At 35.1% G+C, this 16,902-nt stretch overlaps 2 protein-coding genes across 2 annotated transcripts in view; both read left to right on the top strand.

The window, feature by feature from the left end:
• The first annotated feature begins 1,249 nt into the window (after nt 1-1,249).
• Nucleotides 1,250-16,902, top strand: part of LOC127870425 (short-chain collagen C4-like) — a 28,825-nt gene continuing 13,172 nt past the window's right edge. Inside the window, exons 1-2 of the mRNA XM_052413019.1 lie at nt 1,250-1,577; nt 2,055-2,274. Of these exons, the coding sequence (XP_052268979.1) occupies nt 1,379-1,577; nt 2,055-2,274 (419 nt within the window). The 5' untranslated portion in view covers nt 1,250-1,378. The remainder of the gene's footprint in view (nt 1,578-2,054; nt 2,275-16,902) is intronic.
• LOC127870424 (short-chain collagen C4-like) lies at nt 11,480-16,403 on the top strand. The gene is made up of 2 exons (XM_052413018.1): nt 11,480-11,703; nt 14,991-16,403. Exons 1-2 carry the CDS (start codon nt 11,505-11,507, stop codon nt 15,566-15,568), a joined length of 777 nt encoding a protein of 258 aa, XP_052268978.1. The 5' UTR covers nt 11,480-11,504; the 3' UTR covers nt 15,569-16,403.

The raw sequence follows: 16,902 nt of genomic DNA, 5'->3' as shown, positions 1-16,902 counted from the left end.
TTCCCGGCAGCATGTGAGTTTGGTTAGTGTTCACCATACCGGACATGTGGGGTTTTCTCCGGGTACTCCGGCTTCCCACCACAACACAAGACAAAACCAAAATTGAAAAATATTTCAGTTACAACGAAATAGCTGGAAATTGCAGCTACAATTTAAAAAAATCATCTAAACTTTGTTTGAGTCAAGGAAGTTAATTGGGTGGCACACTCCAGATCCACACATAATGTAGAACCTCATAAACTTAGAAATACACACATCTCGTTATGTTAAGCTCGAAAGCATCGAAAGTGTGTGGAATACTGAGAACATAAGAATTTGTTTCCTGTACCAGTACTTGGTGTCTGGTTGAAAGTTTTTAGAACGATGAAAGAGTGGGCATCGAGCCCGACCTTCTTCTGTCTTAATTTCTAGGACGTAATCATATCGTAATCCTACTGCAATATTGAACTATTGTAGTTGTCAGTTTCGGACGAATGAACTTTTTAATGGTTAGGTTCTTACATAGAAAGTGGTTGCGGGACTATGACATGAAGAGATATAAATCTCGCCCGGATTTTTCATTTACTAAAAATAGTAAATGAAGAAACATATGCAAATCCTAATCCATAAAACAACCTGCTCTCACACGGCGTATACAATGAAAATGTCCATAAAATATTCAAAAAAGAGCTTTCAAAATTACCGTAATGCCCCATATTTCCGAATAGACAAAAATAGATATTTCGTTGCGTCCAAACATGAAACAGAGTTACTGTAACATATACATTAATTATTGATTTTATTAATTTAACACACTGATAACATGTATAGAAACTAATGTGAACATTTCTTAATATATAAGACAGTTATTTCTCCGTAACATAAATATAAGAGACGGGCATAAGAAAAACCTGTTAAGCTCGTAGTGGACATGCTTTAACCCACATTTAAACACTTTCTGGATATAGGCAATATTAAATGTATGATTAATGTCATCAATATTGAGTCAAATATGTGACTTCTAAAGCGGTAACACGGTTTTGCTGGTGACCTAGTTTTTATACGCACGCGACACAAATTTAAACTCGTTTCAGATAAAGTCAAGATAAACTTTTCGACCAAGTTACATCAAGATTAAGTCATAAATGTCTCTAGATTTTTTTAAAAAGATTTGATTGTATGGCCTAGTTTTTTGACGACCGTGACACAGATTTAATCTCCGATTTAAATCAGAAAATGCCATATGGTGAATCCTTGAAACAATGATTCAATTATAGTTTATTGCCAACTTGTTATTGGAATGTTTTAGCTGTAATTTGTTATCCAACATCTTATTTACTGAAGATATCTCCTGCATATAATAGATACCCATAATACAACGAAGCTTTTCATTCTTAAAATGTTTGTCAGATGCGAAGTTTGTGTCTTGGTGTTTCTGTACGTGCAATCAGTGGCGAGCAGGGTTGATCGGGAGCCAGAATGCTCCCGGTTCCATTACGACGAAAAACTCCTTGAGAAGATGGTTAGGATGGAGTTTAACGTAGAGCGCCTACAGCAAAGACTTGATAGCGTTTCGGAGTCTGTTGGGAAATTGGACGGTATGTAAAGACAAATAATAAGTAAAATGGTACTCGTATAGCTATTATATCGACATCATATAATGAATTTTATTCATGTTATCAACGTCATTATGATACGGTGTTATTGTCATTTTACTTTAAACATCATATTTATTTAAAATTATTTTTAAATTAAGTTTATAAATAATGCCAGTACAAACCTCAGTACTTTTTTTAGTGGTGATTTTAACTTAATTTAAACATTATATCGGACAAATTTACACGTGTAATTGAAACGGTTCTGTGGTATATATGGTGTTATTTATGTTGTTTACAACACATCGATCTTTAACAATTTTGAACAAAAAGGACGTAACTAAAATGACGAAGTAAAGGTTGATCTGAAAGCACAAAATGGTCATCTTTAAATTAACCATATGATATACACTGATTTAAGCTTAAATATGACATTTAACGTAATGTTGTTTTGTATTAAAGACAATATACAACTTACAGATAAAGTGAACGATAAAGTTGGATTCGTGTATATCCACTGGGGCCGTGATTCTTGCCCTACAGGGTCTTCGTTCATCTATGACGGATTTGTGGCAGGTTCCCACTATACTCACACAGGAAGTGGCGTGAACTATCTATGTCTATCCAAGGAACCAAGATGGGCTAACGGAAATCCAACGGCATCAAGCGTTGGTATAATACATGGTTCAGAATACGAGACCTCGTCGTCAAATATCTGGACGCATCTCCATGACAACGAGGTTCCTTGTACAGCGTGTAGATCCAGAGGCCCGACTATGATGATCCCAGGAAGAAATATTTGCTACGAAGGATGGAAACTTGAGTACCACGGATACCTGATGACATCGTATCACGCTCACGCCGGCAGCAAAGAATTTATCTGCGTAGATTCAGATGCGACGGTTGCAGAAGGAAGCAATTCTGGCGACCAAACCGGAGCCTTGCTGTATTTTGTGAAGGCTGTGTGTGGTTCACTGAAGTGTCCACCGTACGACGGAAATAAACTCATCACGTGCGCGGTCTGTTCTCAAACTAAATAATCAATACGGAGGACATAATACAAAACACAATTATATTATTCTTATTTGCTTTACTATGGAAATCATAATCGGAGATTGCCCCGAAATGAATATGTCGTCAATTTTACAATAAAGATATGTAAATAAACACATGTATTGCTGTAACAAGTGCATTGGAATGAACAATTATCAACCGCCAGTATTGTACTTGTAAAGGTATCATGTCGTAAACCATAATGAAAGAACAAAAAAGATGTGTACCAGTATATTATATTATACCTTGACAAACTAACAAACAAATGTTATATTTATCACACCGCAAAACAAATATTTCAAACGTACATGAGAGGTCTGCTCTACCTCAATAATGAAAACGGACTACCAGAGACTGAAAATCAACATTTCTTATTTTCAGCGGTATTATATGTAGTAATGAGATTACAAAAAGATAAATACACTTATATCAATATTAAATTTGTTTTCCAAATATGAGCAGAAACATGAAAATTGATGCAACATTTTTTAAGGGAATAACGTTCATTCGCTGCCAGAATTATACGTGTAAATGTATTCTCCCACTTTTCCAGTTGCAATAAGTACATGTTTATTAAATCCTGGAACAATAACACTAATAAAATATACGCATATTTCCTGTAACATAACCACAATCTGCGTAGAATCTGTTGATCGCCTGAGTCATTGATGTCGCTTCTAGAATGGTTACACAAATATTGTCAAGAGAGACATTCTGACCGAGTTTCTAGATTGATTTATACAAGTGGCATCTATATTGTAACGTTGTAAGATGTAACTTGGTGACATATGATGTGCCATATTAGAACTCGGATTTAATATTGTGACAAAGTGTTACCAAGAGAAAAGCATTTGTGTTCTCTACAGTTGTTTTATCCTTAAATCGATATGTGTCTGTTACTCCGCAAAAACATTATCCACAGTTAAGTGGAGACTTTCCAACATTGTACATGTCTTTCATACATGAGTTATTTACAGTTGCACAACGCGCTAATTTAGTTGATATTCGGGAACTACTTGTTTTGGATTTTTTTTTCTAGTTTTGTATACATGGACTTAGTATCAGTTTTGAAATATTCGGAGATCTTTTATACCCGCTTAAAATAAAATGCAATCATGTGACGATGCAACGCATTTTTTATGTTAATTAAGAAACGGGTATTCTTGAAATATTTTCTTGGCTTAATATTGTATTCATATTGAATAAAAACCAGACGTACGTAGTTTTTGCAAATATTGCGCGGTCACGTTAGTGAATGAAAGTCAGTACTACAAAGTTACAAATGAAAATATATGAAAATGGGCGTTTCTTACTTATCGGTAACAAAGGAAAGAACATAAGTATGCATTATAAACACACTCATCTCTTACAAGATATTTATGAGGAATTCGAAAATAAAAAAAATAAAACATCGTCACAAATAAAAAACGCGAATGTAAGCTTAGTGAAAATGTGATTAGCTTTATTCTTTAAAATATTTTTATTGAAAGAAAAACACCATTCGTTTATAAAGACGTTTACTTTCTAAACTGTTCGTGATTATGTGTGTATAAATATAAGTTCATTTGATTAAGAAGCATATACACAAATAAATTGATAGTGTTAGCTATTTAAAATTCAAGTAGGAGCAGTAACGAACAATATGTGTAAGTTTTTAATTTGTCATACAGAACAAACAGATACGCGTTGAATTAACCAATAATAGTTAAGTGGCCCACTTTGGGCTCGTTCCTGTATACAGGCATGAATTTTGTATCTCTTTTTGAAGCGTATCGATGTTTGCCATAAGGTCTCGCGACCCCTTTAGCAGTCTAATACTAAATGAATATTGACCCACTGGTATTTTATCTACATGCGGTAAAACAAACGAAAGATAGACCTATAGCCAGCAATAGTCCTGTATTGTAGTCCTGAATGAGACAAATCTGTTAAAACCTTAATTGTTCCAGTCAAAGATATTGAAAAGGTATCAATTTTCCTTTCCGCACACCAGCTACAGAACTTCCTGAATTTATCTGAGAAATCTCTTTTAGTCCCTTACCTTCATGATTGTAACACTATTTGTCTTGTATTAGAAGAGCATTCTTTTATTGCAAACTGTTTGATGATAATTGCCACGCAGTCAGGTTGAGAGTTTTCACACTGGGATAAAGGATCCCTTTCTGACATAATAGATTGTCCTAAACAGGATGTGCTATTGGTTTGCTATGAGAAGTTCGAGTAAATGAGGACACCCAAACCGCATTGCCAATGTGTAGCAATTAAATGATCTGACAATGACATTGTGTCCTTTGAGACAGAACTCTTGGTATCAGAGGAGAAAGTGGAAAAACGTATGCAAAGAATTGGTCCCGGTTGAGTGATCATGCGTTTGTTGCATACACGTTTGAATGGTACGACCAACTGAAAAATAGTGTTGTCTTTTTGTTCTCTTTTCAGAGATTTCCCTTACGTTTTAAATATCATCTCTTCTATCGCTTGATTCAATATCCACTTTGTTGTATAAAGAATACAGCAACTCAATCGATCGGCTGTGTAATTGTTTTTACCTGCAATTTGTACTGCCTTCAATTGCATATTTAAGTCCCACAAACCCCGTGTATGAGAACTGGATTAACCTTGTTCGCCCTTACGATTTATGTATTGTACCTCTGACTGTCTGATCGAATCAAATAAGTCGGTTTGATCATAATCAAAGCCGCAACATACGTGAAGATATTTTAACGCGACTGTATTAAAAGACACATTTTTATTTATACTGTGTTTTGTTTTAGATGAATTTTTATAATGACGCATTTGAAAACAAAACAACCTTTGAATTTGAATGTACATGGGCCGGAAACCACGCATGTACATGCATACGTTCTGTTAAAACTGAAAGAAGATGGTCATTTTAGAACAGAATCATGTATGCATTAACGTAGCTACTAAGTAAAATATTCCTTAGTTTATCATTTTATATAAGTCGGGATTAAGATCTATCTATTCTGGTAATACTTGAAAACTGTATAAAGACTTCCACAAACGATGTGATAAATCCATGTAACTATTGTATCACTCACTTAATGGGGTAATCAACGAAATATGTTGTAAATTGCATACACATGAATCTTTCCTTACCAATTTTTTAACTTGATTTCGTCTGCCATGGTAAATTGTAGAAAAAAATCAGCGCGTAAAAAAATAAATCTGGCGCCCATAGTGTGTATTGGCTGTTGTTGTAGAGAAAGAGCGAGGTACCCGGCCTGCGCGCGCATTTCAATACGCGAGCGGGGTGACAGCGATTTAATTATGGGTAATGACGAACTTCAGTTGCTTGAGAAATTGGCTAGAGATTTACCTTTTCAGTAAATATATACATATCCTATCATATACTATCTTTTTTTAAGAAGACGTTTTGTCGGAAAATTTAAATTGATTAAGTATGTGTATGCATTATAATAAACAACGGGTAACTAAAATTGCATCACAACGGATAGTCGATCATTTAGTCATTGCCATCGAGCGCCTGTAAACAAAGTCAAACATGTGTAGAAGGTCTGACCTGGTTGCATTGATTTTGAATTCCGCTTTTGACTTCCACTGACCTAGTTTTAATCTTCGCCCCCGTTAAGTCAAGATAAGCAATATTCCGATTTAGTTTTATCGCAATGAGGTTAAATATTAGGAAAATATAACTGTAATGAGGCTCCACTAAGATCTATAATGGCTCAACAATGCAGTTTCTCAACGAACGCGTTATTAAATCGCTTTGGGGACCTTTTGAAATGTACCGATGCCTCACCAATACCTTCTTAAATATTAACTCATACTTAACACTAATAATAACTAAATGTACAAAACATAGTGTGTTTTTTTAAATTGTTGAATTATGATTCCATCTTTTAACATAATACTTGTAAATAGTCATCTTTTTATGTAAAATCAAAGTAAAATTATTGCACATTAAAAAAATGCAGTTGTTTGTTTCAAAGTTGATCATGACAATGACGCTTCACTAGCAATAAGAAATCGCACAAATATCGATGACAGATGTTGATTGACAATTATTTGGAAATTTCAATAACCAAAAAATACTGAAAGAGTTATGTCTATTATAAATAGTTAGCATGCAAGTAATTAAACAGACATTCATTGTCAAAATGGTGCTTATTTGCACACTGTTTGGTATTTCATTTGCCCATGACAATTGTGCATATAACCATATATCATACAGTGCCGTAATTGTTTTGTAATGAAATGCATGCCAACAATAATTAAAGTTAGACTAAATTAACGCCATAAAATTTATTTCATTTATAATAAATTCAAAACTTGATTTTCTTCAAAAAGTTTTCCGATGTTCTTGCATGATTTGATTTCAAGTGAGTTAAATGAATTGAATTCAGTGGGTTATTTTAGTGTCAATTTTAATGAAAGTTGAGCAGAGTTCATACTGGAAATAACTATATAAATGCATAACAGTTTAATGCATTAGGTGTCAGGTGAACGTATTGAAGTTTATAAGGTCTATCAGTGACTGAGGCTGCACATTACAAGAAGACATCACGCCTTACCAATACAATTACTAGACTCGCAAAAGTGTGATACACATTTTTAATTCACTGCTGCAAAGCCCAGCTTATTTTATTTACTGACATATCCAATCGCGGTTGGTGGTCGACTGAGATCAGCTGTGTGAGAATCGGGTGAGCTAACTACTGTACAAACCAACCCTCAGTCTGAGATTAATGTTGCTTGGCTGTACATATTATGTACAATTTTGAAAACTTATGTTGACAGAACATGGCAAATACCCGGGTTTATTAAGTTTAAAACTAATATTTAATGGGGCAGATATTCCAGACATTATGAAAGGTGGAAATCAAATTCAAAACTCCATGTGAAAAATGTAAATCAGTAAATTGTGTCGCAAAGCAACTACCGATAATAAGTGTGAAAATCGTTTCCGAACAATGCAATGTCTGCCTACTAATTCAACGTTAAATATTCGAGATATATGTCATTAACTGAACAGTTTTAGTTTAAAAGAAGCAACAAAACATTGGCGTTGATGAAAAGTGAAACAAATCAAAGTAAATTATTATCCTTTTAAAGAGGCCTTTTCACGTTTTGGTAAATTAACAACATTAAAAAAAAATGTTTCAGATTCGCAAATTTTCGTTGTAGCGTGGACGAACCGGCTTTCGAACCCCTTAATATTAGATGTAATACAATAATAGTTTTTATTACAATTACAACGAAATAAACAATACCTCCAAAAAATATCATGTTTGCTACATACCTGCATAAATTTACGTATGTATATCCCAATTCATAACTTTGAAATATGCTAGGTAGTTTCCACCACCATGTCACAAAAAATCCAATATGGCCGCCTCCTAAGAGCACCAGCTTTCGAACCATGTACACAATTACAGTATAGTTCATAACTTTTGGCCCAAAACAATAAAACTTGAAACAGTTAATAACTTTAAACATTTAACTACTTAAACTGATCATGTTTATACTGATTTTATTATTTTATTATTCTTCAGTGCTTGATTGGCCATGACAAGGACAGATGAATATGTCATTACGCCGAATGACTCGCTGCTTGCAGCAATATTCGAGATGTGTCCAATGTTTGCAGCCATTGAAGTCACACTGTGCCCATTTAGTGAACACAAGGGACACACAATTTTTCAGTTTTTCAGGTTGAAATTGCTTGCAAACGCAGCACTTATCCTCGTCAGCAATATCAGAGTCAGAGTCATCTGAATGTGAATCTGACTGAAGGTTTAAGTTTATGGTTGATGGACCAGGAACCGGTTCTGGAATCGGGTAACAACAGGATTGTTTGTGTTTTTGTGAGCTGACAGACCTTTTACAGACTTTCAGGTTGGAATTGTTTTTGCGCTTCTTGGGTGCTGGCTGAGACTGTGCTTTGCTGACAATTTCCTGGCATATGTCTGATCGGGTAATTTCTTTCCCGGAAACAACACTACTTAGTGTTTTATTGATTGATGTTTTGTTATATTGTTTCTTTTTATCGATAACAGACTCTGCAGCCTTGAAATATGAGTCAACGTCAGACTGATCAGCAGCTGGGACAGGTGTAGGGTCTAAACCGACATATGGCTCGGAGGGCTTGAAGTTGTCAACAGGGACTGCTGTTCTGTCGAGAGGATATATGCCAGCTTTTTGAAAAGACACCTTTAGATTGCTGTTAGAGAGTGCTTTGACATATGCGTTTGAAGCCAGTGCAGCTACATTGTTTTTAGTGATTTTGGAAGATGGGTTGTCCCTCACAAATTTTTTACACATGTTATTGTAAATCTTTTGTAAGTACCAAAGCATCCAATATCCAAGGGTTGTAGGCAATTGCTTGTATGGGCAGGAAGCACAAACAAAAGCACATTATTCTTTTGTGCCCATTCTAGTACAGGAACATTGATATGCGACTTGTGTCCATCAAATATCAATAGGATTGGCTGACTTGCATTGTGCCTTTGAATGTAGCGTACACAATGACGTTCCAAGTACTCAAGGAATATGGTAGAATTGGACCAACCACTTTTGAACATAGTGCCAGCAGAGCCAGGTGTTGAACCTTAAAACAAGTCTTCATTAATTCGCTGCCCCTTGAAAATAAAAAATGGTGGAGTCTGTGTTCCTAGTGCATTGCCACCACCAATGATAGTGGTTATTCCTGACCTTAATTAAGTTATGGCCGGGACACATGCCTTGCCACTGACAACATATGGGGGAGAGTGTTCAGTCTGTATACCTTTCTCATCAATGTTGTATACACATTCAGGCTTATTAAGTAGATCATTATTTTTTATGACAGTTTCTAGATTGTCAAAGTATGAGTACACTGCCTGCTCAGTTGTGGATTTTGCTCTACACTGACTAAGGGCTCTAGGTTTTACTACCTTTATTTCAGGTCAACGTCGTCTGAAACCATGAAACCACTTGACTGACAATGGGTTGTCATGGGTTCGATTCTTCAAGAACACTGCATAGTCATTTGCCTTGGCTACAACCTCAGTTATTGTGAAACCATACCCAAGGTTTGCCATATATTTAACATGGTCGACAAGTTTTGCTTCCTCTTCAGTGGAGAATAATGGACCCTGTCCTGTCATGACTGTCTGCGGATCTACTCTGCCCTTCACTCTATCTCTTAGGGTGTTATGTGGTACACCGTACTGTCTAGCAACAGTTTTACTGGTGCACCAGTTTCCATTACCATTTTATATGCATTCATCATAGCTGATGGTGAGTATCCTTTGTGTTTTGTTACTTTTTTTTGTGGAAACACCTGAAACATAATTAAATTGCTACCAGAAAAGAGGAGAGAAAAAAGAAATGTTTCTCTAATGTCAATTCTTGCAAAGTGGATCAGCTATGTTGAACTTCACACTAACTTTACTGTGGTGTAACCTATCGCAATGTGATTTACCATGGTCACGTGACCCTTGACGCAGACCATAATGTGAGTCATCTGTCAAAAAGTGTTAAGTGTAAAATCATTATGTATCTGACTTTTATATATATATATATAAATTTAAAAAATAATATTAAAAATAGTTATTTTTGTTCAAAATTTGTGAAAATTTACCTGTTTATATCGCATTTTAACGATCGATAGCTACGGTCGTCTGGTTTGTAAACAAACGCATCGGTACACACAGATTGATGACGCGTACACGCTCGCGCATGCGCGATAAACGGAAAATAGAAAAAGGTTCGAAAGCTGGTGGGGTGCGAAAGCCGGTAACTGTACGATACTTATGATATTTGTGAGGAAACAGTAAAACTGACAATTTACCATGCAATAAAATATCAACTATAATTATGCATCTTTTGACGATTTTAAAACCTTAACATTATAAAGCATTGCAACGATTGAATAATTTGGAGAGTTCTGTTGGTGTCGTTATATTTTGTGACACGACGAGGATTTCTTATATAAAGTATAAAACATCACTCATTGTGTGAGCACGGATGGCCGCCGAATGGTCTTAGCGGTAGACTTTTACTCCAGGGGGCAAGTGGTTCCTGCCCAGTTGAGGGTTCTTTTTTTCTTTCTTTAATTTTATTCTTTTTTTAATGGAGCCTTTTAGATCCAATATATACATTTATCAATATAAAGCATTTAATGACAATTTCCAATATCTGCAAACATTTGTGAAAAGTTCCTTAGGCTTTACGACGTCTGCTATAGTCGCCATGTTTACGAACGCTAAGACTGGTCTTTCCAATCGTAGCGTTAAAAAACAATCTTACTTCATCTTAGCTGAGATCTTTGATGAAATGGTTAATAGTACTTACGATAAGCGTACTACCGAATATAACTTATGATTTTTTTATCAAACGGCCTCCTGATACATATCCCCCCCCCTTCACAAACTATGAACGCGCAGCAGACATGAATTTTCAATTGTCACTTTAAACTATAACATTATATATATTTCGATCTTTTATTTCTCGTAAGGTTTAAATTTGCTAAAATTATGGAACGAGTAATTAACTTAAATTCTTCGCTTTACTATTTAAAATGTTAACATAGAAACGAAAGACGAACAGAATTGCACATTTCTGGTGAAACAAAGTAAAAACCAGTATCAGCAATTCCCAAATAAAATACATCGCCGAGAGATTATTTTATCTCGAAAATGCCTCTGAACATAGGAATTTATAGCAGCAACAGCCGCATTAATCATTTTTTGAAACGACGATAAAAAGTACATTCCTCTGCCAAATGGTTGTTGGCGTGTTTTCTCAGCAATAAATTTACAGAAGATTCCAATACGTGTTTTCGGGGTATCTCCTGTATATAAAAGAAACCCATAAATAACCCAGAAATCCGCGAAGATTTCAATTCTAAAAATGTTTGTAGCAAGCACAGTTTGTTTCTTGGTGTTTATGTACGTAGCCTCGGTTGCGTGCAGGGCTGATCGGGAACCAGAGTGCTCTCGGTTCCATTACGAGGAACAACTCCTTGAAAAGATGGTCCGAATGGAATTTAACGTGGAGCGCATACAGCAACGACTTGACAGTGTTTCGGAGTCATGCGCAAAATTGGACGGTAAGTGAAAACAGCTAATAGGTAAAATATACCATTTAAGTACTATATTGATATCGTATAATATGTTATTTATGTTATCAACGTCATAATGATACGGTGACATTTACATTAAGCTGGTTACATTATTTGTCTTTTTAAAAACAGCTTTAAATTGTGCTTATACATACATTTCAGGACAAAGTATAAGTGGTTATTTTGAATAAATTAAGACAATATATCGATAATATTTACATGTCTTATTGTGATGGTTCTTTGTTTGCTGTTTCGTTTTGGGAAAACATTTCGTTACCTCTTTAGAACAAACGGCGTCACTAACATCACTATTGACATAATGTGCCGAACAATAAAATGTATTATCAAAAAGCAAAAGGACTTTATTTAAAGTAACCATACATTATACACGTACACTGATTAAGGATACATTTGTTTTAATGACCTTTAACACTGCTGGGAATCACGTTGGTAATTACTCTGGTAATTGTCGTTTTTCTTAGATTTCTGTAGTTTTCTCAAACATTCAGGAACAATAAACAATGAAAATTGTACATCGTCTGGACATACTTTATTTTGACATTCAAGACGACAAACAACGAAATAAATGCAACGTGTTGTGGTTGATAACATGCTTAGAATATTTCGTACAAGGTTTTGCACGTTGTTTAAGCTTTTTTAGATCTGTGGCGAGAAATTTGGAAAATAGTACATCGTCTGAACGTTTTTTGTTTGAGTTCATCGTCTTAACTGTCTTGAGTTTATCATATCATCTGAATTGCTTCTGTTTTTACTTTTAATGCGATGTTTATCATAATAAAATTGTAATAACATCTGTGATCAGCCAAGCGATTTTTCGTCAAAATGACGTTTCGTTATATGATCAGAAAACACAAAATCCTGTATTATTTAACATGTTTACATAGTGTTTAATTTTATTAAATTAAATTTATCAAATTAAATACAAGTCATGCTCGAAAAAAGGTTGTTATTTATATAACAAAAAACAGCAAATACTCTTTACACAAGTATATTTGATACTCGAGAGGAATTTACTGGATTTAAGCTTTTTGAGGACTTTTATATCTATTATCTATTTTATATATATTATACCCGGTACATGAATGTCTTCATAACAGAATATACTGATGTTGATAGCCTTGCAAAATGTTGAAATTATGCATGTGTACACTTCAGCATGTGGTGCATTACAACTAGTGCTTAGAGTATTTTCTACATTGTCAGATACAAGTACCAATGAACAACATCAGTGCAGGAAGTTTTTTTTCATTAACGATAGTGTTAACAAGGTTTTGCTATAGCCATACAAGGTTAACTGCCCCGCTCCCTAGTGGCCGTGTTTTTCAACGGACAGTTATAATTTTCGAATTCAGCCGAGGTATCATAACAACAAATGTTCGGACAAAGTTTCATGAAGATTGAAGTATAAATGTGACTTCTCGAGTATTTAAAAGGTTTTACTATAGCCATGTGAGCAAATATGCCCCCCCCCCCCCCCTGGAGGCCATCTTTTTCAACGAACCAGAACCATTTTCAAAGAAAGCTGATATATCATTAAGACATACGTTTTGACGAAGTTTCAAGAAGATTGAACGATAAATGTGGATTCTAGTGCTAACAATCGTTGTCTTTACTTTGACCAAGTGATCTAGGTTTTGACCTGGTGTGACCCAGTTTCGAACACGAAAAAGATATCATTGGGACAACTTTTCATACCAATTTTCATGACAATCAAGCAATAAATGTTACCTTTAGAGTGTAAACAAGGAAAATGTTGACGACGCATTAAGGACAAATGATCCTAAAAGCACACCATGAACACCTTGTGCTCAGGTGAGCTAAATATAAGAAACTTAACGTTATATGCTTTATGAAACAAATGTAATTTTTATTTTCACTAAACTAAATGTCCAGTACTTCCTATTCGTTACGTCATAGTCAGAGAGGTAAATATTATGCACATATACAGTACATAGATTGGCATGTTCACAAATTCAAATATATGACTGTTAGTTTAAAAAAATTCTTTATCACAGTCATTCTCAAGATTTATTAAAGTCATATCACGGTAATAATTTTCTCATCAATCCCTTGACCGGTTCGGCTGTTGGGGGGACATGAGGGACAGCAATACAAAAATCCTCCTCCAGTAGTCTGTTGTGTGCTGCTTAGATGAAATTCATCCATAGGAAGGGATGTCCACTCTTACATTATCCATCCAGCTTTTATTCTGACGGCCTCGGCGTCGACCTCCCTCTAACTTGCCATAGAGAAAAGACTTGCACAGAGATTCGTGCCTGGAGACGTGTCCAAACCAAGCCAGCTGTACCTTAGCACAAATATTCGTGGTCATGGTAGTGCATTTATAAAATTGCCCTTACTGAAGCTTGCTTCATTCCGTTCATTATGTTTAATTCTCAATATGAAACAATCAAAAGCAATCCAGTGTAATTTGTCCATTTCATATTGATGGCTTAATTTATTTGCCCATCGCTATGTAGAACGTTACTGGATTCAATTTGCTGTTGGCAAAGACTTCGTGGACCTTGTGTGTTACAATCTTATCTCAGTTCTGAAATTTAAATATGATAGCATACAGTTGACAATATAACAGCAAATAAATTTTTAACACATTGAATAAACACACATTCACAGATGGGCATTTAGGATTTCTTTGTCTATTAATTTTTGTAGTAAAATTAAAAGAATACTAGCGTCATAAATAAAGTTATTGGCTGATCACAGATGTTATTACAATTTTTTTATGATAAACATCGCATTAAAAGTAAAAACAGAAGCAATTCAGATGCGTTAAGCCGATGTACTCAAACAAAAAAAGTTCAGACGATGTACTATTTTAAAAATTCCTCGCCACAGATCTAAAAAAAGCTTAAACAATCTGCAAAACCTTGTACGAAATACTCTAAGCATGTTATCAACCAAAAAATGTTGTATTTGTTTCGTTGTTTGTCGTCTTGAATAGCAAACACGTCAAAATAAATTATGTTCAGACGATGTACAATTTTCATTGCTTATTGTTCCTGAATGTTTGAGAAAACTACAGAAATCTAAGAAAAACGACAATTACCAGAGTACATAAGGCGACTAAGCGGGTACTCTGCGCATAGTTATCATTTATTTTGAAACTATAAAATATGAGAATACCTTGATTTTCGTCATTAAGCGAGAGCTTTTTCCGCCATTTTGTGCGTACGATGTACTTTTGTGATCACGTGATTCCCCGCAATGTAAAGATAACGTTCTATGTTTTGCAGACAGTACCCGACTAACGGAGGAAGTGAAAGATCAAGTTGGATCCGTGTATACACGCTGGGGCCAAGATACGTGTCCAACAGGGTCTTCGTTCATCTATGACGGATTTGTGGCAGGTTCCCATTTTACTCACACAGGAAGTGGCGTGAACTATCTATGTCTATCCAAGGAACCAATCTGGGCTAACGGAAGTCCAACGGCATCTAACGTTGGTATAATACATGGTTCAGAATACGAGACCGATTCGGCAAATATCTGGACGCATCTCCATAACAACGAGGTTCCTTGTGCAGTGTGTAAATCAAGAGGACCGACCATGATGATCCCAGGGAAAAATATTTGCTACGAAGGATGGAAACTTGAGTACCACGGATACATGATGACATCGTATCATGGTCACGCCGGCAGCAAAGAATTTATTTGCGTAGATTCAGAGGCGACGGTTGCAGAAGGGAGCAATTCTGGCGACCAGAACGGAGCCTTGCTGTATTTTGTGAAGGCTGTGTGCGGTGCACTGAAGTGTCCACCGTACGACGGAAATGAACTCATCACGTGTGCGGTCTGTTCTCAAACTAAATAATCAAAACGGAGGACATAAAACAAAATACGATTATGTCAATATTGTTCGGTTTTATATGGAAATCATAGTCGAATATTGCGACTAAATATAATTGGCGTTAATTTTACAATTATAAAGACATGTTAATAAACGCATTTATTGCTGTAACAAGTGGAATGAACAATTATCAAACTTCAATATACTACTTGACATGTAAATGTGTCATGTCGCAAACCATAATTAATGAACAAAAAAGATGTGGACCGGTTAAAAATATTATACCTTCAAAACCAAACAACCTATACTTTATTTTATCACATCTCAAAACAAATATGTAAACCGTATGACGGTAAAAAAAATGTTTACATAGAGGATATTTGTTGGATTCGGTGGATTATCGATTTTAATTCACGAGCGATCATAGAAAATAACATTGCGATAATCGTGAAAAAATATTTTTTCTATGATCACGAGTGAATTATAAACGATATTGTATGTCGCTTCTAAAATGGTAATAATGTTTTTTCAAAGAATTTGAATTTGAAATGCAAACGGAGACCTTGTTTTTGACACAGATTCGTCAAAGCATTGTCAAGAGAAACATTCTGACCAAGTTTTATCTCGATTGATTAATACAAGTGGCATCTAGAGTGGTAACACGGTGATTACAAGATGTAATTCGTTCAAATATGACGTACCATATTAGAACTCGGCATAGATATTGTGACAAATTTTTATCAAGAGAAAAGCATACGTGGTATCTACAATGGTCATATTCTTCAAACAAACTTTGTAAATATACGAGACATATTTTATAAAACCAATAAATAATTGTATAATGGTGCAATGAATCAAACGCTGTTTTACTTAAATGAACTTCCTAACGACCAGTGAACGCCTTAAACGGCGCATTTAGTCGCACATGTTGTAGGACCCAAAAGTGTGTAATATGTCTGTTACTCCGCCAAATTATTATCCATAATTAAGTGTCGATTTTCCATCAGTGTACGTATCTTTCATAAATGAATTATTTGCTATTGCACAAGACGCTTATTTCTTTGATATTCTGGAACTACTTGTTCTGAACTTTTTGTCTAGTTTTGTAAACGAACTTTGTATTCGTTTTGAAATATTTTAAGATCTTGTATACCCGCTTGAAACAAAATGAAATCATAGGACGATGGAACGCATTTGTTTATATCTGAATTAAGGAACGTCTATTCTTTAAAATTAGCCAGGCTTGACATGGTATTATTATTGAATAAAGACCAGATACGTAGTTTCTGCAAACATTGAGCGGTCAGGGAAGCGAATGAAAGTCAGTAGTTTAAAGTTACAATGGAAAATAGATGAAC

Source organism: Dreissena polymorpha, chromosome 2 (genome assembly GCF_020536995.1).
Source record: "Dreissena polymorpha isolate Duluth1 chromosome 2, UMN_Dpol_1.0, whole genome shotgun sequence".
In the NCBI taxonomy this organism is placed as follows: domain Eukaryota; kingdom Metazoa; phylum Mollusca; class Bivalvia; order Myida; family Dreissenidae; genus Dreissena; species Dreissena polymorpha.
The sequence above is the reverse complement of the archived record's forward strand: the minus strand, read 5'-3'. Positions and strand labels throughout refer to the sequence as shown.

Excerpts from the sequence above, each read along its gene's own strand:
- LOC127870424 (XM_052413018.1), top strand. The coding sequence starts at position 11,505 with ATGTTTGTAGCAAGCACAGTTTGTTTCTTGGTGTTTATGTACGTAGCC. Across the intron at positions 11,704-14,990 it reads GTCATGCGCAAAATTGGACG|ACAGTACCCGACTAACGGAG; the intron begins GTAAGTGAAAAC and ends TATGTTTTGCAG.